This window comes from Peromyscus leucopus, chromosome 1 (genome assembly GCF_004664715.2).
Source record: "Peromyscus leucopus breed LL Stock chromosome 1, UCI_PerLeu_2.1, whole genome shotgun sequence".
In the NCBI taxonomy this organism is placed as follows: Eukaryota; Metazoa; Chordata; class Mammalia; order Rodentia; family Cricetidae; genus Peromyscus; species Peromyscus leucopus.
The window spans coordinates 76,474,085-76,495,539 of record NC_051063.1 but is presented as its reverse complement, the minus strand read 5'-3'; the positions used below and the strand labels follow the sequence as shown (position 1 = coordinate 76,495,539).

Below are 21,455 nucleotides of genomic sequence, written 5' to 3'. Positions count from 1 at the left end.
ATAGTCTTTCACAGTCTCAGCAATGTTTAAAAGTCCAAAGTTCAAAGTCCCTTCTGAGATTCGTGCAATCTCTTAACTGTGATCCCCTATAAAATCAAAGTAAAAAACAGATGACACACTTCCAACATATAATGGCACAGGATATACATGACCACTCCAAAGAGTAGGGAAGGGGCACAGGAGGTGAGTGTGAACATCTCGTTCCTTATGTTTTCCTTCACCACTTCTTTCTGTCTGCAGGATAGAAATCAAGAGTCTTACAAGACCTTCCAGGGCCTGTGACCGGCTCGCTCTCCCTCCTTCCCCACAGCCTACGCCTCGTCTCTTGCCAATCTCACTTCCCACACTGCTGTGTTAACTCTTCATAGAGTACCAGAGAAACAAGCACCCAGTGAAAATTCACATCACAGACTCAGGAAAAAATAAGGAAAAACCCTCTAATAAGAATAGCTTGCTGGGCGGTGGTGATGCACGCCTTTAATCCTAGCACTTGGGAGGCAGAGGCAGGCGGATCTCTGTGAGTTCGAGGCCAGCCTGGTCTATAAGGCTAGTTCCAGGACAGCCAGAGCTGTTACAGAGAGAAACTCTGTCTCAAAAAACCAAGAAAAAAACAAAAAAACAAAAACAAAAACAAAAAAGAAAAGAAGAAAAGAAAAACAACAACAAAAAACAAAAGCCAAACAAAAACAAACAAACAAAAAAACAATAAACCAAAAACCAAAACCAAAACTATAAAAAAAGAATAGCTTGTGTCCAGTCTTGGCTAGTGCCCAAAAAGAAACTGACCCTGCATAGAAATTATAGGTCTCGAGTTATAACATTTCACAAATGATGTCACCTGAATATCTCTTCAAGGTCCCAGCCCCAAGTTACATTCTGAGAAATTAAACATGTTTTACAGAAACTTAACCATTTTAGACAAAACAGAGACACCATCAGTATTATCTCTAAAGCAGGTCAAAACAGGGAGATTTATACTGTAAAGGCGTGGTCACAGATGTGGTTGTAAATGCCACAGTTAACTTAGCACCTCAGGTTTTTGGTTTTTCTGCCAGCTGCCACTCACTACTCAGGCCATCCTGCTGGCCTGGCACAATGAAGCTTTTCCTGGTAGAGAAATGGGCACCAGAACCTAACGGTTGCCGTGATGTAATGCTGCCTCCCTTCCTTCGACCACCCGATCGAGGTGTGTTCTTTGATGTGAGAAAGAGCCTAGGGACCGGCTGTGGGCCAGGCTTGTCATCCAAAACAGGGCCTACTTGATGCCAGTCTTAATGGACACACCTGGCTGTCACTTCCGAAATGCATTTTTCAGTATTCTCTTATCCTCGGCTGCCTGTAAGACTCAACTCAAGTGCTGCCTCCTCCAGGAAGGCTTCCGGGTTCTCTCAGCCTGAGTAAGACTTCCAGTGGTCTCTGCACAGTGAGCCCTTTACGATTAGCACATCTGCTTCTCCACTGATCCCTTGTTTTCTCCTCTACCTAGCAAAGGGCTCAGGTGATCCCCCTTGATTACGCTTGTTGAAAAAATGACGAATTCACTGGAATGAATGAATGAACGCCAGTCTGTGCTCCTCACATGGGCCACACCTTTAACTTTTAGCCCGGTCTTCCAGGCCAGAAGTGCAGGGCTCCCACTAGGGTTCTGTAGGACTGGCATCTGTTCCTCCCGCCTCCTGAGGTTGACTCACACTTGAGGTCAAGAGGGAAGCTCTGTGCCTACAAAAGGGGGCTGCGAGGGGTGAGGTAGGCAGGGGATTTGCATCTATCCAGGCAAAAATTGGGAAGTCCTATCTCACTAGAGCAACTCTTCTGTGGACGTGTGTGGCTGCCTCGGTCCCCTCTCCTCATTTCATCTCAGGTCACTACTCTTCCCTTCTGAGTCATACTGACGACTTCCCTCCTGGCCTCTAGCCTCCTGACCACCTTTCTTCTCTTCCTCCCTGGCTGGTAGCAGTTTCTCAGTTGCCAGTCTCTCAGAGGCCTGCTTCTGTTCCAGTCATGAGCACTTGGACAGCCCTTCTTCTGCTGATGGGTGAGCCTGGGCCTGAAGGAGAGGGACCGGGTACTTGGTCTTAGGGAGCCAGGCCCCTGAGCTAAAGGATGTGGTCGAGCGATCAGGGTCTGGTAGGGCGAGAGACTTGATGTTACGGGGAGGCAGAGACATAGGGCTTGGGTTCTGGAGTTTGGGGAATGGGAGAATATTGAAGAGCCAGTTTGAGAGAGAACCCAAGCGTTCCTGAGAATGAGGTTAGTGGGCAACCCACAGCTGTCTGAAGGAGGCAGAGCGAGTACATTTCACTGGGTACCCGTAAGACCCCTGTGGCCCCCAGGTTTTCCTGCATTCCCCCTCATTGATGCCCCAGGTGGGAAAAGGAGTCTTTAAATTAGAGGGCCCCTCTGTGGAAAAAGAGAACTGAGACTTTACCAGTGGAAAGTGAGCTGAGCGAAGAACAGAAGAGAGAGGAGTCGGGAGTTCAGGGCCAAGGCTCTGGGGTATTGAGTGTGGCAGAGAGACGAGAGAGTCAGGAGCCTGGGGGATGTAGCCGAGAAGGGCGGGGTGGGCAGGATGGTGGCGAAGGGGCAGGAGACCCTCTCTAAAGCGTCTCACATTTCCCCAGCATTTGTTTCGTCTCTGGGCTTCAACCTGGACACAGACAAGCCGACACATTTCCATGTGGATGGTGCTGGGTTCGGACACAGTGTGGTCCAGTATGACGGCTCCTGGTGAGACCCGGTGGTAGCTGCTCAGGGTCCCGCCCCTCCCCGACCCCACACACCAGTGGCATCGCCGGCACGCTTTTCCTTTGTGGGATGTGGCAATTTTCTTCATGTTAAGAGTGTTTTCCTGGAGACAGGCCCTTTGAATAACTTCAGCTAACATTTCCCGCGTGTTTACTAAGTGCCAGGCAGTGTGACCTGCATGCCACAGGGGGTGTTCACTGAGACCTCATAGTACACTTATAAGGAATTATCCGTCTAACAGGTATTTACTAAATATCTAGATGCCAGAAGTGGAGGGCTCCCACCAGCACAGAACAAAGAAGATAAAAACAAATCTACCTGCCCAGAACTCACACTGTTCCGAACCTCCATTTGTCCAGAGGGGTGAAGTCAGCTCTCTGCAGTGGCTCCAGTGTTGATGCCCCTAACTGCAGGGCTCTGTGTCTCCCCGCAGGGTGGTGGTTGGAGCTCCAAAGGAGGTCAGGGCCACTAACCAAATGGGTGGCCTCTACCAATGTGGCTATCACACGGGCACGTGTGATCCTGTCCGTCTCCAGGGTGAGTCATGACCCCACCTCGGGCCTGGTGCTGAGATCCTGTGCTGTGGGGCTTGAGTAGAGCCCACGAGTCGCACTTGGCAGCTGCAGCTCTGTCCATAAACCCAGCCTCAGACAAGCTCCCGGGCCTACCCATCATGCCCCCATGCCGCCTCAGCTCCCTTGTGATGTGGCTCTCTGCCTCACCTGTGAGGCCTCTCTGTCTCCCGGGTGGAGGTGAGGCCCACTCATCTCCTGTCTGATGTCTTCTGTCCTCAAGGCTGACTATGCACATGTCTGTCTTCCTCAGTGCCTCCAGCAGCTGTGAACATGTCCCTGGGCCTGTCCCTCACTGCCACCGCCAACCCTCCCAGGCTGTTGGTGAGAGTCCTCGGTCTCACAGGAGGGTCTGGGGGGCACAAATAGGGACCTGAGGCTGCCGGGCTGGGGGTGTTGCCGAGGCTAGAGGTGCTGGGGTTGGAGAATAGACCAGACCAGAATCAACCCCATTCATCAGCCCCCTCTGCCCCAAGGCCTGTGGTCCTACTGTGCACCACACATGCAGAGAGAATATATACTTGACGGGACTCTGCTTTCTACTGGCCTCATCAATGCTGCAGAACCAAAGGATCCTGACTGCCCAGCAGGGTAAGTAGTGAGGGCCCCCAGCTTCTTTGGGGGCGCCCACACACCTCCATCTGGGGATTCAGTGGGTCAGATTCTTTTCCCAAAGTGAACAAGGAAGAGAAGATCTGGACGAACACACTGTGGGCTGGTGCAGCAGCTCTAGGCACAGCTGGGGAGGAACTTCTGGCTCTGGCACCTATTCGGCTATTGTCTCGGAGCTTACTAGTAATGGATGGAACTTGGAAAGCAACAGGAGATGACCCACGGCCAGCATTTGGCACAGTGCCTACTCTGACATGGGTGCCAACCACATAAGCTTTTAGAACCAAAGTGAAGGGGATTCATTTTCCAGTGACTGGTTGGTGAACAGTCTGGGAATGGCTGATGAAGGGCCAGTCTGAGTCATATATGTGTACATGTTCTCTCTGTCTCTCTGTCTCTGCCTCTGCCTCTGTCTCTCTGTCTCTCTGTGTTAACTTCTCTGATGCCAATGGAGGCGGAAGATGAGGTGGAGGAGTGAGCTTCTCTAACCCGATCCCTGGCCGACTGAGTCTGTCTCCTGGTTTCACAGTCACTCTGAGGCCCATGGGGAAATGGACGGGCACTCCTTACAGAAATCCCCTGTATTTAGATTCCACCCACAGGAACTGTCAGAACGCTAGTTTCAGTCTTTTGAGAGAACACAGAAAGGGTAGGCTGGGGGGGGGGATGGTAGGAACGTTTACAGAGGCCACGTCTTTGGTTGGTGGCCCCTCATCTTCTTGGGTGCATCCACCACTACTCTGTGCGGAGACAAAGAACTCCACAGGTAAGACCACCACACTGCTGCTGCTCCAGAAGGTCGGCTCTACTCTCCGGAGCTGGAAAAGCTTCTTCTGAATAACAGTTCTGATATTCCCCAGGAGGCGAACCCACAAACTGGGGTAGTGTGTGGCTCTTGCCAGGGATGACATTGAAAATGCCTAACAAAGTAACCACTAACCAATGAGGATGAGGACTGCCACAGACTATGATCCTTTCCTTGCTGGAGGCTGTGTGTCAGGCCTCAGGAGAGGCACTGAATGACCTATGTGGAGGGAGAAAGTTCTCGGTTTCTTGCTATTGGGTCAGGAGATACTTGCATTTTTTTTAATCTACTGAGCAGGCTTGAGGTAGATCATTCACAGCTGTAACCTCATTATGAGACTCGAAGGCCTGGTCAGAGTCAGAGGCCCAAGGAAGTTTTGTTCCCTGACACAGAGACGACCCCCAAGTAGGGCTGGGCTGTGACCGTCAGACTGAGGGCGGTGGAGTGTGTGAGGAGAATGAGTTCTTACAGCCAGGAGATCTTGTGTCTCTTGGAGGACCAGAGCTACATCTTTTCTTAGAGTGTCCAAAGCAGGACCAGGACATCGTGTTCTTGATTGATGGTTCGGGTAGCATCTCTTCCGACAACTTTAAAACAATGCTGAATTTTGTGGAAGCTGTGATGAGCCAATTCCAAGGATCCAGCACACAGGTGTGTGTGTCCCTGGGGGCCTAGGCCTGGGCCGGCAGGGCTTGCTGCGAGGGCTCGCAGGGCAGGTTTGAGCAGTCCCGGGGGAGCCGTCTGAGCCCTCAGCCGCGTGTGCTTTTTCTTTCTTAGTTCTCCCTGATGCAATTCTCCGATCGATTTGAGACACATTTTACTTTCAAACACTCCACTTCGAGACCTTTAGACCTGTTGATCCGCGTACGGCAGCTGAGAGGGTTCACACACACGGCCTCGGCTATTGAGCATGTCACGTGAGTCCAGACTTCCCACGCAGCCTTTCCCGGAGCGTCCAGGGTTCTCTTTGGGCCTCATTTGCCTTTCCGAGAAAGAAGGAGGAAGATCCTGAAATGAAGATCCTGTTGATCTTCTTGCCACTTGGGGGTTTCTGAGTGGAAACAGGGCTCTCACAGGAAAAGCCCTGGTTTTCACAAAGCCCCCAGAAGTCAATGTAATTTTATTCAGAGACCTCTGGAATCTCTTTCTTGATAGAACGCAGCTGTTCACTGCCCGAAATGGGGCCCGGAAAGATGCCACCAGGATCCTCGTTGTCATTACTGATGGAAAGAAGGAAGGAGACAAGCGGGATTATGGTGACGTCATCCCCCTGGCAGATGCTGCGGGCATCATTCGTTATGCAATTGGGGTAGGACACAAAGGTGGTCACCCACCACTTCCTCCGGTTGCTTCCTCTTGAAGCAACTTCCTCTAAAGAATAGAAACCAGTTTGCTTCTTTTTTGTTTTTTTTTGAGTCAGGGTTTCTCTGTGCAGTTTTGGTGCCTGTCCTGGATCTTGTTCTGTAGATCAGGCTGGCCTTGAACTCAGAGAGATCCGCCTGGCTCTGCCTCCCGAGTGCTGGGATTAAAGGCGTGCGCCACCACCGCCCGGCGGAAACCAGTTTTCTCATCTCTTGCTGTAGGTGTGTGGAGTCGGGGAAGACTCTTGCAGCATGGGGACCTATGACCTCATTGCTTCCACTCTCTAATGCCATGTGAGCCTCATTTCAAAAGGATCCAAGGCTGACTGGAGTGTTTTTGGCGGATGGCAGCACATAAGTGTCTTAACCACTTGCCTCCGTGTCCATGTGGTAAAGCATCCAGCAGAAACACTTAAGGGAGAAATAGGTTTTATTTTTCATTCCTTGAGAGTTCACACATGTATGCAATAACATGTGGTCACACACACTCTCCGTTTCCTATTCCTCCTCCCTTGACAACCCTGTCACCAATTCCTCCCTTTCCTAACTTTGTGTGTTTTTAAAAATAACCCACTATGTCCGACTATTGCTGTCCATATGTGCATGGCTGTGGGGTCATCTGCCAGAGCACTGGAAACCCAACTAGTAACCATACTCCCAAAGATGGACGACGCCTCCCTGCCAGCTATGAAATACCACTGGCTCTGTGGGATGGGGCATGAATGTCATCTTTCCCATCTACGTGGGACTTTTGGCTGGCTTGATCTTATGAGTGTCCTGTGAAAGCAACCACAGCTGGTACAAGTTCACAAAGGCAACAGCCAGCCACGCCCTTCCAGAAGACAGTACTTCCCAGAACCCCCTTCATCCGCCGGCCCTTACACCCTTTCTACCTCCTCTTCTGCAATGGAATGATTTATTTTGATTGACAGTTTCAGAGGGGCTCAACCCATGATGGAGGAGAAGGAAGGGTGGGATTCATGGTGGTGGGAGTATGAGGCCACAGCTCTTCACGTTGTGGAGGACCAGAAAGGAGGCAAGAGGAAGTGGGGTGGTTGTAGGATACCACTCCAAAGCTCACCCCCAGGGATCGACTTCTGCCAGCCAAGCCTCACCCCGCAAACTGTTCAAAACATGAACCCACAGGGGAGTTTTCAGACTCAAGCAGTAGCATTGCCTGTAGGCCTACGAGACTTTTGATTCTCTCTGGGTCCGTCTTTGCTGGGGACAGGTAGGACGGGCCTTTCACACGGTACAATCCCAGCAAGAGTTAGAGAACATTGCGTCGAAGCCTTCCCGAGAACACATCTTCAGCGTGGAGAACTTTGACGCTTTGAAGGACATTCAGAAGCAGCTGAAGGAGAAGATCTTTGCCATTGAGGGTGAGTCAGCAATGAAGCTACTTGTTCAGGAATCCTCAGCCATAGGGATTTTCCCTTCTGAACCCAGACCCTCATGAACTAGGCACTAACCCTTGCTAGAGGGGTTAGTCTCTGGTCTTAGATTCTCCTAAGAAGCCTCCTTGACCCTGGGAAACGTTGTCTTTCTTCCTGAAAGCCAAGCCTTGTGCCTTCCGCAGGTACGGAGACAGCAAGCAGCAGTTCTTTTGAACTGGAGATGTCCCAGGAGGGCTTCAGTGCTGTATTTACACCTGTAAGTTGAGCTCCTTCGGGCTGGTGATGTAGGGTGATGGAAAGGAGGGCATCGGGCAGGCACATGCTAGATGGGTATACGGAGCCAGGGGAAGTCCTCCTTTGGATTAGGCTGGCATCTTCCTCCAGCCTGCTGAGCCCTGGGATCCTTTCCTCCTAGGGTGGGCCAGTTCTGGGAGCTGTGGGAAGCTTCGGGTGGTCTGGAGGTGCCTTCTTATACCCCCCAAATATGAGACCCACCTTCATCAACATGTCTCAGGAGAATGTGGACATGAGGGACGCTTACCTGGGTAAGAAGAGGCTGTGGGAGGAGAAGGGGCGGGGTGAGCTGCCTGAAGACAGGAAAAACCTTGGCGCTGAGGTCTGGGCCCCTCAGGTTACTCCACCGCACTGGCCTTTTGGAAGGGGGTCCACAGCCTGGTCCTGGGGGCCCCTCGCCACCAGCACACGGGGAAGGTTGTCATCTTTACCCAGGAAATCCAGGCGATGGAGGCCCAAGTCTGAAGTCAGTGGGACACAGGTGGGTATGGAAGAAGCCAGAGTGGAGTCTGAGAGTGGGCAGGGTGGAGAAAGAGGAGATGAAGGGATCTTGGGGTCCACAGGGGAGGCTGTGGTGCTGGGAGGGGGCAGGACCTGGCCCAGAGGGGGCGTCTGTAAGATGACTTCAGGCTCGGCCCACCAGATCGGCTCCTACTTTGGGGCCTCCCTCTGCTCTGTGGACATGGATAGAGATGGCAGCACTGACCTGGTCTTGATCGGAGCCCCCCATTACTATGAGCAGACCCGAGGGGGGCAGGTATCTGTGTGCCCAATGCCCAGCGGGGTAAGTGGTGAAGGGTCCCGGCTGGTGGTGTGGGTGTGGGTGGAGGGCCGCCCAGGTTGGTTCTGACACTGACTTTGCTCTGCAGAGGATCAGGTGGCAGTGTGAGGCCACGCTCCATGGGGAGCAGGGCCATCCTTGGGGCCGCTTTGGGGCAGCCCTGACAGTGCTAGGGGACGTGAATGGGGACAGTGTGACAGATGTGGCTATTGGTGCACCTGGAGAGGAAGAGAACAGGGGTGCTGTGTACATATTTCATGGAGCCTCGAAACTGGACATCAACCCCTCGCCCAGCCAGGTGAGGCCAAATCACTGTCTCCCAAGACTACAACAGCTTCCTCTTCGTTTCTCTTTCTGTCACAAAGATGCTCTTCCATGACCTCATTTATTTCTTGCCTAAGCACTGAGCATTTTGCAGCATGTAAAACCCATGCAGTGGAGACATGGGAAGGCTAACTACTGCATTCTTTGCTTCGTCTTGAGGCTCAGTACTTGAGTAGTTTCCGAACCATAGCTGGTAGTCACCCATGCTAGGTACATGGCGCGGTAGGAAACCTCTTTCATAGATGTGACTTGGTAAGTATGAGGTTCAGTGTAAACTGGGGAGGTTCTGGTCTTTTGACTCAGCGTTCAGTCTCTCAGTGGCTCTCCCACTGCCCTCCCCCGACCCCATCCTCCATCTCTGCACCTCCACCCCCCACCCCTGCTCACCGGCTTCAGGTCTAGCTTCCTTACTATGCCGGCCTTCTCAGTCCTTCAGTCCAGTGAACGCTGCTGGATTTTATTCCAATCCTGCAACCAGTGACCCTTCCAGGTGCCCAGCTGGATAGGAGCCCTCCACACGGTGGAACAGGCTTTCCTGAGAAGGGATGGCTGCTTTCCTTGGCAAATGTCAAAGCAGTCCAGTAGGCAGACATCTCAGCAGGCAGTTCTCCAAAGAGGATGAACAAGGGCAATAAACGCAGGGAAAGTTGAGTGCTCGCCATCACCATTGATGAGGTTTCGACAGATCACCCCTGGGGAAGGGTGACCTCATGCTCATCAGCACAGCTGGAATCACAGGGCCGCTAATCGTCAGGACATGGTACATGAGGCACCCCGAGGCACTCCCAGGCCCTGCTAGTGAGAGTCGGAAAGTGGTATGGCTATTTTGAAACAATGTGTTAATTTCTCAGAAGATTAATTTTAGAGTTGTCATATGATCAGACAACTCTAGCACAAGAGAACCGAACAAAAAAGACTGCATAGAATGCAGCTTGAAGCATTATTCAAAATTAATAGCCAAAAGGTAGAAACAACCCATATGACCATCTACCTTTAGCAGGCAAACTAGACGTTTATCCATGCAATGGCACATTACTGCACTGTGAGCTGGTTACGGGCTATGTGGATGAACTTTGAAATCCTATGATAAGTGAAAGAAACCAGTGAAAGGAGGTCATATGTTGTATGGTTACGTTTATATGAAGCGTCTCCAATAGGCAAATCTGTAGAGACAGCAAGATTACTGGTTGCCTAGGTTTGGGTGTGAGGGGAAGTGACAGGCCTGGGGTGGCTGTTAACAGGTGTCAAATCTCTTTTTGGGGTGATAAACTTAAATGTGGAAGCTGTGGAGCTGTGAGCTGAACTGTGTGGTGTGTGACTGTTCTCAAAGGCACTTGTGCCGTCCTCCAGAAGAGCACAGGGAAGAGCCCTGGAGTTCTGCCAGTGCCTGTGTGACGCTGAGACTGAATTCCGAGTACTAAGAGATCAGTAAAACCTCTGTGTCCCTGTTCCTCCCCTTCTCCTCGCCCCTCCTCCTCCCCCCTCCTTCCAGACTGTCATTTTGTGAGCGGCTTCTCTTCCACGCTTACCCTCAGAATGAGCTGAAACCACGGACCAAAATAAACCCTCCCCGTTTAGTTGTTTAGTCAGGGATTTTGTTACCATGACAGGAAAAGAGACCGACATCTGTCTGTGCTCATCTGCAGAATGGCGATCACGCTGGAATGAACTGGCCACACCTGCTCCTACAGAGCACTCGGATGGCTACCTGTCCCATTCCTATGTCATGCTATTGGAAGCTGCTCTTGTTCTAATTGCTGACAGAGATCTAAACAAGGCGTGTGGCTCGGGAGACAAACTGAAAGCCCATCCAGTTCACACCAGTTTGTAGCCTCTCTTCGCCAAAATGTCGTGCAGGTTTCCATCCGATTGCAAATGTCCCTGGGGTTCCACCCACAGCCCTTTCCGGGTTCACTGACCCCCCCCCCCAAGACTTCTCTCCCTTCTCATTCCGTTACACACTTGACTGGAAAGGGTTAACATTGTCCTCCACAGGCTCCTGTACCAAACCGGAGACGTCCTTCCGGAATGGGAGGCCCCTGGTGTTGGGTACCACACCCGGGCTTCCCAGGTCCCCTTAGTAACTGGCATTTCTTGCCTTTCAATTTTATTCTTATCACCAATACCTTTGGTCTCCACAGTGTCAGAGATGAAGTCACGTGTCTTCAGAGGGACTAGGTAGCTTAAGAGTGATGGAAATAAAAGAGAAGGAAGCCACAAGGAGGTGGTGCCCATGAGGGGAGAATCTGGGCCAGCTGCAGCCACCCTCCTCACTCCAGCTCTGTGCTTCTTCATCCTTTCAAAATAAGCAAAAAAATAGGCGACAGGCTCAGAGCCAGAGATTCTGTCTTAGGCTGGAGTCAAACTTTGAAATCTGTGTGACTCTGACACAGCCTCTGAACTTTCTGTTTTGTTTGTGAAATGGGACAGAGGACTAGATGAGTCCCGAAGTCCTTTTTATTTAGTTTTTGTGGTGTGTGGGTGGTTTATGCACATGTGTGTGCAGGTATGTGTGTGGGCCCTGTATGTGTATGCAGAGGCCAGAGGAGGATGTTAGATGTCTTTATCATTCTTCACCTTATTCCCTTGAGACAGGGTCTCTCATTGAACCTGAAGCTTGAAGTTTCAGCTAGGCTAGCTGGCCAACTAACTCCCAGAATCTCCCTGTCTCTGCTCCCCAGAACTGGGGTCACAGGCACTCACAACTATGATGGGCTTTTTCCTGAGTACTGAGGATTTGAACTCAGATTCTCACGCTTGAACAGCAAACACTCTTAACCACAGAGCCATCCCCCCAGCTTCTGAGACCTGATTTAGCCTGATCATTCATCATAATAATGTTGACTGCTGACCACACTACATGTACTGTTCTAATAACCATATGAGTGGATTGACATAATACCTGTGAAAATATAAATATAACCCGTAAGCATAAATCCTAACATAGGTTCTCTCTCTGTGAAAGATGAGGGGACCGAGGCACAGAAGGATTGGGTCCTGGCTCGCGAAGGAATCAATGGGAAGCAGGGACTAATGAATGAATGCAACTGAGGTCACCAGGACAGCTTTCCAGTCTCCGAGCCCTGAGGACTCCAGCCACCCAACTGCTACGCCTCCTTTAGGCTCTTTTTTAATGAGTTCTTTCCACTGCTCGCCCTTCCTTCCTCTCACATTCTTACCTCGCTCTTTCTCCTGTTGCTTTAAAAAGAACTTTTCCTGTGTGTGAGTGTTTTGTCATCATAACAGACGGTGGGGGTGTGTGTAAGAAGGAGAAATTGCAAGCTAGGAAGCCAGGGAGAGCTCAGAAGGCCAGTCTTGTTTCCATACAGCGTCTCACTGCGTAGCCCAGGCTGGTCCTACACGAGCTCTGTCTGCTGTGTGCCGTCTGAGAGCTGGGATTACCGTCCTGTGTCCTCATGCCTAGTCAAGGGAGAAGTCATGCTCCTTTGCAATATTTCTAGGAACTAGATGATTTGTCTAATACTACTTAATCTCTTGGACAGCTTCTTAGTTAGGGGTTCTCTTGCTGTGATAAAACACATGACCAAAAACCACTGGAGCGGGGGAGAAAGGGTTTATTTCAGCTGGGAGCTCCGCATCACAGTCCCTCCCTGAGGGAGGTCAAGGTAGAAACCGAAACAGGGCAGGAGCTGATGCAGAGGCCATGGAGGGGTGCTGCTAACTGGCTTGCTCTCCCTGCCTTGCTCAGCCTACTCAGGATCACCAGTCCAGAGGTAGCACCGCCCATATTGTGCTGCCGGGCCCCCAATCTATCACCAACCAAGAAAATGCGCTACAGACTTGCCAATCATATGGGGGGCATTTTCTCTAAATTTCCTTCTTCCTACATGACTTTGGCTTGTAGTCAGTTTGGCATAAAAACTAGTCAGCAGAGAGCGTAAGGCCATCAACAATGCAGTTCCACAAGACTCCTTGGAAAGGTTCAACACAACCTGTCCCACGCAGTTAGGAAACACACTGCCGCTCAGCCACCACATCCCTTCCTGCAGTCTGACTCGTCTTTTCTTCGGCACAGAGGATTTCAGGATCCCAGCTCTTCCCCAGGCTCCAGCATTTTGGGCAGTCACTGAGTGGGGGTCAGGACCTCACCCAGGATGGACTGGCGGACCTGGCTGTGGGATCTAAGGGACGGGTGCTGCTGCTCAGGTGAGCGAAGCTTTCTTTAGACCCTCCCCAGCCATCCTAGACTTAGGACCCTCCTTCCTAACTGGAGGTTGAGGTCCCAGTGGCCAGGAGCCTCTTCTCAGCTCAGCGTTCTGCCTGCAGGACCAGGCCGATCCTTCGAATGTTATCGACTATACACTTCTCACCTGCAGAGATCGCCAGGTCTGTGTTTGAGTGTCAGGAGCAGGTGACCTCTGTCCAGACACTGGGAGATGCCACTGTCTGCCTTCAAGTTTATGAAAGCCCCAAGACCCAGCTGGGTGAGTTTCTTCCCTGTGACCCTGACCTTTGGAAGCCTCCATCCTAGGACTTCCGTCTCATGACGTGCCCCTTACCCACATGAGTAATTTCTGGCCCTCTCCATCTTCCTTGTGTTCCACGTTCCCTTACAGGTGACCTCCAAAGCTCTGTCACCTTTGACCTGACCCTAGACCCTGGCCGCCTGAGTCCTCGTGCCGTCTTCAAGGAAACAAAGACCCAAGCTCTGACCCGAGTTAAAACTCTTGGTCTGAGCAAGTACTGTGAAACCGTGAAGTTGCTCCTCCCGGTGAGATGACGACAGATGGGTTGTGGGGGTTGTGGGTAGAGGCCTTTTAGGGACTGGAAGCAGGTTCAGCAGGGAAAGAACATAGCATATTCTGAATGTCCTCCCAGGCTCTGGCCTGCGGGCAATAGTTAATACCTGTTAGCTAAGTAAGTGAATGAAAGACTATGGCCAGTTGCAGCTGCCAGAGCCAGATGGATTTTAGGGAAGAGAATACGGTTGCCCGGGAGAGCTGTGTGGCCTCAGACTGACCCATGCAGGCATTTAGTGAGCACATACTTAAGGCCGTCCCCGGAGACCTGCCTACAGCAGGGGACAGAGCAGTCATTGCCCGTAGGGAGTTCCCCAGTGATGATGGGGGACCCCAAACCAACAAATTTCTAGACAGTGAATGTCAGGTTAGGGATAAATTCTACAGAGAGAGAGAGAGAAACCAGAGAAGAGAACAGAGCTGTCTTATAAGGAGCCGCTGAAAGTGGGAGACCTGTATGGGGGGTGGTGGAGCTTATTGGCCATGGATGGGATTGCTCTAACCCCCCTTACATACACAGAGATGGGGTACAGCCGGTAACTACGCAAGGGACTTCCTTTAAAACCACGCTCAAATGCCTCTTCTCTAGGCCTGTGTGGAGGACTCAGTGACCCCCATCACTTTGCGCCTCAACTTCTCTCTTGTTGGCTTGCCCATCCCTTCCTACCGAAACCTTCAACCCATGCTGGCTGTAGATGAGCAAACGTACTTCACGGCCTCTGTGAGTCAGTTGATTTATGGTATTGGGGTAGGCTGTCCTTTTGGGCAGAATATTTATTAGAAGAGCTGTTGATAGCAGGGACAGATATCAGCATGGAGGGGTCTCTGAGGAGAGTTCAGACCCACAAGGCAGAGTGGGGGCCCCTTCTTATTGGTCTCAGAGGACAGCAAGGCTTCATGCTCTGTGGTTGGTGAGCAGGGCCTGCAACCATGCTGTGCCTGATTCCTGGGCACCTGGGGAGGACACCTGGGATCCTGCAAGGCTGTGGGGGAAGTGAGAGGTGGGGCACATCTTGGTAGTGCTCTGATGGCCTGGAGTTTGGCAGCCCGAATCTGTGAACTTCCTTGGGGGAAGTAAAAATGGTACCTGTCACTTTCCTGGAGCCTGGAAGCCTGGGCTCTGTTAGGGAGCTGGAGAGTCCCTGAGAGGCTCTCGGTAGGGAGGCTGCCATTTCCTTCATTCTGGCTATTTGCAAGAGGCCGATGCATGTGGGCCTGGCTTGAGAAGCAGACCTAATTCCTATGTCCCCCTTTCCTCAGCTTCCCTTTGAGAAGAACTGTGGAGCTGATCACATCTGCCAGGATGACCTTGGCATCATCTTTGGCTTCCCAGAGTGAGCTTTCATCCCCTACATCTTCCCCAGAGCCCAGCCTCCTTCCCAGCATCTGGGGCTCACACTCTCACCTGGGGCTCGGAACCTGGGCCTCTCCTGTCTGCCTTTTACCTTGCTACCCTGCATTTCATCCCTGGACCATTTCTAGCCTCAGTCCCAGACTCAGCTCCTCTTCCCTCCCGACACTCAGCTTGAAGACCCTGGCGGTGGGAAGTGACCTGGAGCTGGATGTGGGTGTGACAGTGTCTAACGATGGGGAAGACTCCTATGGAACCACAGTCACTTTGCTCTACCCAGTGGGCCTGTCCTTCAGACGAGTCGCAGGAGGCCAAGTACTCTACCGGGGGACGGAAGAGGTGAGTGGCTTGTGTGCTGGGTGCAAAGCTCAGGCTGGGTGGCCCTTGCTTAGCAGTCTCTGGTGGGTCAAGAGGTCTTAGCTGGTTTTGATTGGGTGGTGGGGTTGTACTGTCTGGGTTTTGTTCTTCTGGCACCATATTTTTTTTTTTTTTTTTTTTTTTTTTGGTTTTTCGAGACAGGGTTTTTCTGTGTAGCTTTGTGCCTCTCCTGGAACTCACTTGGTAGCCCAGGCTGGCCTCGAACTCACAGAGATTCACCTGGCTCTGCCTCCCGAGTGCTGGGATTAAAGGAGTGCGCCACCACTGCCCGGCGGCACCATATTTTGAAGATACTAAATATCAGAAGGGAATTCCAGAGCCAGTGAGAAGACTCAGCAGCTAAGGGTACTTACCACCAAGCCTAATGACCCAGAACCCACATGATAAAAGGAGAGACATGACACCTGAAAGGTGTCATTGGTTTCCGTCCTGCCTGGTTCCCTAACGCTACTACCTGGGCTTGGAACCCAGGCATGCTGTCCCCTGTCTGTCTTTGGTCTGTGTGCATGTACTATTTGTTTTTTTCCTGAGAGAGTCTTGCTGGCCTGAAACTCACCATGTAGCTCAGACTGGTCTTTAAGTTCACAGTCCTCCCGCCTCAGCCTCCAAAGTGCTAGGAATATAGGCACATACAACCGAACTGGGAGAATACTTAAAAATATTGTTTAAAAAAAATGAATGTATTGGCTACTCTGGCTTGAGGCTTGCCAGAAGTTTTTCTGTGAAGGCTAGACGGGAACTCCTCAGCTGCATGGACCATATTGTTTCTGTCCCAGCCTCTCGGTTCTACTTTTTACAATGGTAGCAGCCACTGCCACACATCTACACAAGTGTGCATAACAGAACTTTGTTTACACACATAGGTGGCAGGCCGATCTCTGTTCTAGAAGACAGAACTTGGACCATAAAGAGATTTAAAGAAACAGATTTTGTTTGCTTGTTTGTTTTGTTTTTTGAGACAGAGTTTCTCTGAGTAGCCCTGGTGATCCTGGAACTCACTCTGTAGACCAGGCTGGCCTTGAACTCACAGAGATCTGCCTGCCTCTCGAATGCTGGCATTAAAGGTGTGCACCACCACCTCCTGGTGAAACATATTTTTTCAAAAATTTTATTGTTAAAACAATTTTAAACTTTTACTAAAGTAGTTGGAACTAAACAAAATGTCCTAAAGGCCCCATCAACAAGCGTGGACAGCGATCGATATGTTGATCCATTTGCTTCATCTGTTTCTCTGTCTCTCAGAGCCAATGTCTCATTTAGCCCAAGTTGGCCTCAAATTCAAGTAGCCAAGGCTTGCTCTGAACTCCTGATCCTCCTGTCTTAACTGTGCTTGGAGTACAGGTGTACATCACCACATCTGACCTTGCCTTTATTTGCTGAAATATTTTCACACAAGTATTAGACATTGGGTCATGGCTTCCTCTTCATTTTACTCTGGAGTTCTGAACAGCAGCAATGTCTTATGTGACCCCAGAGTCATCATATCACCCTATGACATGAATGAGTCTTGGTGTTTAGAGCATGGTCAAATTCCCCTAATTCTCCCCCAAATATCTTTTTGTACCTGGTTTATTGGAATGGGAGTTTAAACTGGGCTCATGTATTTGTTCTGCACATCTGTTGTATCTCTAGATTTAGCATTCCTTCGTGGGAGCACATTTTAATTACTTATGAAAAGTGAACCAGGAAAAGCAGCCTCCAGAGTGTGAGCAGAGACAGTGTTCCTAGATACAGTAGCAGCCCAGTGTGGTGTGTGGATCTTTGCTGGATATTTATTTAACAAGCAAGCAGTTCAAAAACAAAATGGTTAAGAGACAACCCAGGAAAACAGAACACAACTGTTATATTGGGGAGTTTTTGTTAATTCTGTTGTGTATGGTTTGTTAGGTCTTGTGGTTATATTAAAAAATAACCTTGTTGGTTTTGAGTAGACACTGAAATACATTGGGATAAAATAATATGATGCATAGGAAGTGCTTTAAATTGTTAAGAAAAGATAAAATGGAATATAATCTATGGGGGCCGGGAGGGAAGAACGGGGAAGTGTTTCTAACTTCTGCTGGGTGGCGGAAACACAGAGGCTGATAGTCCACTCTCTCTACTTGGAGTGTGTTTGAAACTATCCACAGTCAAAAGACTTTAGCAGCAACCAGAAGCTGGGCATGCTTTCTCATGCCTGTAATCCTAACGCTTTGAGCCTGAGGCAGGAGGATCAACATGAGTTTGAGGCTAGGTTTGGATATCTAGTGAATCCCAGGACAGCTTGGGCTACAAAACAACAACAAAACAAAACAAAAACAAAACCAAACCCAACAAGAAGTGAAGGGTCAGGGCTTGTGACGAGAGCTTTCTACACCATTGGAAGTTTGACCAGACATCGAACCTCAAGCACTAAGCTTTCCAGGGAACTGTGTGCTTGAATCCCAGCGTCTCTGGAACACGAATAAGCCCCCACCTCCTGTGCTCACTTGGCCTTGTTTTTAACTAGAACCAACGGCGGCAGCGTGCCCTGCACCTCACATGTGACAGCACTCCAAGCAGGAGCCAGGGCCTCTGGAGGACCAGTTGCCGCATCAGCCACATCATTTTCCGAGGAGGTGCACAGGTCAGCCTGGCTACAGCCTACCCCATCCCCGGCCCCCATCCTGCCTCCCTCTTCTGTGACACCTCCCTTCTCCTCCTCAGATGACTTTCTTGGTAACTTTTGATGTCTCCCCGAAAGCTGCGCTGGGGGACCGGCTGCTTCTAACAGCCAAAGTGAGCAGGTAAGCTGGCCAGGCCCAGCGGGGGGCCCTTCTCATTCTGATCCTCATACCCCATACTCCTCCTCTGTCCCCAGTGAGAATGACACACCTGAGACCAAAAAAACCACCTTCCAGCTGGAGCTCCCAGTAAAGTATGCTGTGTACACGGTGATCAGCAGGTACGCTCCCTAGGACCTCAGAATGGTTCTTCTTTACTTGGAAGGAGGGTATGCAAGAGTCACCACCCTCATCTGGGATCTTTCAGGTTTTATTGTCCTTCTTTCAGTGGGAGATTATACTGATAGCTGTGCATCATCATCAGTGGATGTTTGTTATGGGCTGGTTATGACAATAATTGTTGAATCTTGTTATGGGCTGGTTATGACAATAATTGTTGAATCTTTATCATTACAGCATATATTTAATGCAGGTTACAGGTCTCAAAAGTCTTTGAAAATCCACAAGATTTTCTTGGGTGCTCTAGTATATATGAAACACACCCTTGTCTTTGAGATTCTTATAGCCTAACTAGAGAACAGGGTTACTGTAAGTCACAATCTCCCCAACTGGCTTTCCATCCCTGCAAGAATCTGAAGCAACCTAGAAACGGAAAAGGCTTGTTCTGGCTCACAGTTTGAGGGGTTTAGTCCATGGCTTATTGGCCTGATGGTCTGTGGTGATGGAATGTATCATGGTGGATGCTCTCATCTCATGGCAAGGAGGCAGCAGAGAATGCAGAGGAAGGAGTTATGGTGTTGTAGTCTCCATTGGGGGCACACTCTCACTGACCTGGGAACCTCCCAGTATGTCCCCACTCTTCAAAGGCTCCACCGCTCCTGACTGTGCCACTCGGAGCACTAAGCCTAAATGTAGGGAGTGGGTAGGGTAGGCTTCACTGTGAAACTGTAGCAGTGGGGTACTAAAAAGGGAGTAAGAGGGAGCTCCTCTGAACACTGGTGGGTCTATGGCACTGGCCTTGACCAGAGTGATTCTCAAAGGGGCCTTTGGCATTTGTGCAAGACCTCTTTTTCACAGGAAACAGACATATCCCATAGGGTGGGTCACATCTCAGATTATCCTGAATATCGGATATTTACATTATGATTCATAACAGTAGCAAGGTTACAGTTCTGAAGCAGCAACAAAACAGTTTTATGGTTGGGGTCACCGCAACGTGAGGAACTGTATTAAAGGGTCACAGCACTGGGGGGTTGAGACCACTGCCATAGGCTTTTTGAGCCTTCTCCTCCCCTTTTGTAGAAAATACGGACCAAAGCTATGCCTGCTGAGGATGGATACCGGGGAAGGATGATTGAGGACTGGGCCTTAGCGGGGACCAAGAAGGGAGGGAGGAGATACTGAGACCAGGAAGCAGAGAATGTTCAGCAGAGGCCTTCTTAGTGTTTGCTCCATGTTGGGCACAGTGTGGCTACTTCCTATGAATTCATTTGACAGGAGCAAACATTTGTTGAACTCCTGTGTGTTGAAATCCCTGCTCTTATGAGACCTGCCTAGTCTGAGGGTCTCTTCTTGCATAGCATTTCACACTTTCATTGCCCCACATGTCTGGGGTTCTCCAGGTAAGGAGAAGCATGCTCTAAGTATATATGCACAGGGGTTCTCATGGCATTTTGCAGGGAGCCACAGATAGGGCATAGCACCTGTAGACTTAGATGGTCCTACAGGTCAGTCCCACTCAGAGAGGTGCCCAGGGCAGTCTGGAGCATTTGGGAGGAGTCCTTTGAACAGAGAAATGAAACTTAAGAGGGTTGCCATTGAGCAAAGACGTAGGAGGTATCAAAGAGCTTCCAGATCACCATCAGAGAAAGAATTCAGACCGGAGACAATAAGGAGTTGGGAGGAGGAGTTATTACAGAGCAAAAGTACACATTTGAGAGGAAGTGCAAGCTTCTCAAGAAGAGTGATGCCACTCAGGATCCGGAGAGCTTGTCTTATTGGCCAGCTGCAGTAGAGAAAACCCTAATGGGGTTTACTCATCTTTTCTATCCTTATATGGGGCTGTCTTTAGACGCATGATGGGAACAGCTAATCTCGCATGCTAATGGCATGGAGATGACATTACAACGAAGGAAAGTTGGTTATGATCCCTTCAGTCAGCCATGTGAGTCCTGGTTGGCTTGGGATGGTCTCGTTTACTGTTTGAGCAGGCACATGGTGATGCATTGTAGTAGTGTAGCTCTGCGGTTAGACCAGTCTCAAGTAACCATGCAGATTTTTCAAGATGTGCCTTGCTAGCTTGCCTTGAGAGTAGGCGTGGTGGGCTAGAATTTGGAGTATATAGGCAAAGGCTAGGTAACTGAGGAGTAGCGTGGTAAGGGATAGAGGTAGAATTAGTCGATATGTGAGAGACCTTGTGGCCACTGCACTTCCAGGCTTGGAACCAAGTAGGTCTCATGAAGTTTTGTTACACTGAGACCTACGGAAGAGTCTGTCATTGGCCCTTTCAAAGCTTCATGGTGATAAAAGGCAAGGAAACAGGAAAAAGAAGGAGTGGAAATAGTTAAAGATAGGCAGTGCACATGGTTAGCAAAATTTGCTGTAGCCTATGTGTCCACGAAAGACTGCAAGGAAAGCTGAGGTGAAGAGATGGGGTGGGTGGTGGCCCCTGCAGTTCCAGCGAGCCAGTGGCTCTTAAGTCTTTTCCCTACACCTCAACCTGTTCTTTCCCCAGCCCTCTCCTCTGAGTGGCCCCTGAATGCTCCCTTACACCCACCCTGAGGCTGGTCCCACTCCCTAAACCTTCCCTTATTCTGACCCTGCCACGTACCCCATTCTCTGCTACCCCAAGGCCCATCCGACCCTCGTGTCAGGCCCTCCTCAGGAGGCCAGGTGGGACTTCATGACACTCTTCTCTCTCCAGCCACGACCAGTCTACCAAGTATCTCAACTTCTCGGCCTCAGGAAAGGAGAAGAGCAGTGTGGCCGAACACAGATACCAGGCAAGCGTGGGGACTTAGGAGGGCGGGAACTGGTGAGTAGGGAGGAGCTGGCCACCGACTACCCTCAGTGCCTTCTGCGCAGGTGAATAATCTGGGACAGAGGGACATGCCGGTCACCATCAACTTCTGGGTGCCCGTCGAGCTGAAGGGAGAAGCTGTGTGGGCCGTGATGGTCTCCCACCCCCAGGTATTCAGAACCAGCTGTGGCTCCTCAGCTGATGTCCTTCCTTGACTTCCATCCTCTGCGCCACTTACAAAGCCCCGATGCTGCAGCCAAAGCGCTGTTCTCTGCTTGCCTTCTAGAACCCGGAACTGAGGCCCACCCAGTGCTATCAAAATAGAATAGTGCCAACGCCATCGGACCTCCCGAC

At 50.5% G+C, this 21,455-nt stretch overlaps 1 protein-coding gene across 1 annotated transcript; it reads left to right on the top strand.

The window, feature by feature from the left end:
• Positions 1-1,769: 1,769 nt before the first annotated feature.
• LOC114704405 (integrin alpha-X-like) lies at positions 1,770-21,123 on the top strand. The gene is given in 25 exon segments (XM_028885648.2): positions 1,770-2,035; positions 2,622-2,727; positions 3,179-3,282; positions 3,571-3,641; positions 3,794-3,908; positions 5,255-5,385; positions 5,512-5,651; positions 5,890-6,043; positions 7,327-7,477; positions 7,675-7,748; positions 7,908-8,037; positions 8,124-8,221; positions 8,223-8,267; positions 8,430-8,570; positions 8,656-8,865; positions 12,928-13,058; positions 13,179-13,336; positions 13,469-13,623; positions 14,241-14,372; positions 14,912-14,985; positions 15,176-15,341; positions 17,869-17,985; positions 18,066-18,145; positions 18,220-18,303; positions 21,006-21,123. Coding segments are annotated over 25 exon segments (2,898 nt in total). The 5' UTR covers positions 1,770-2,001; the 3' UTR covers positions 21,103-21,123.
• The last annotated feature ends 332 nt before the right edge of the window (positions 21,124-21,455 follow it).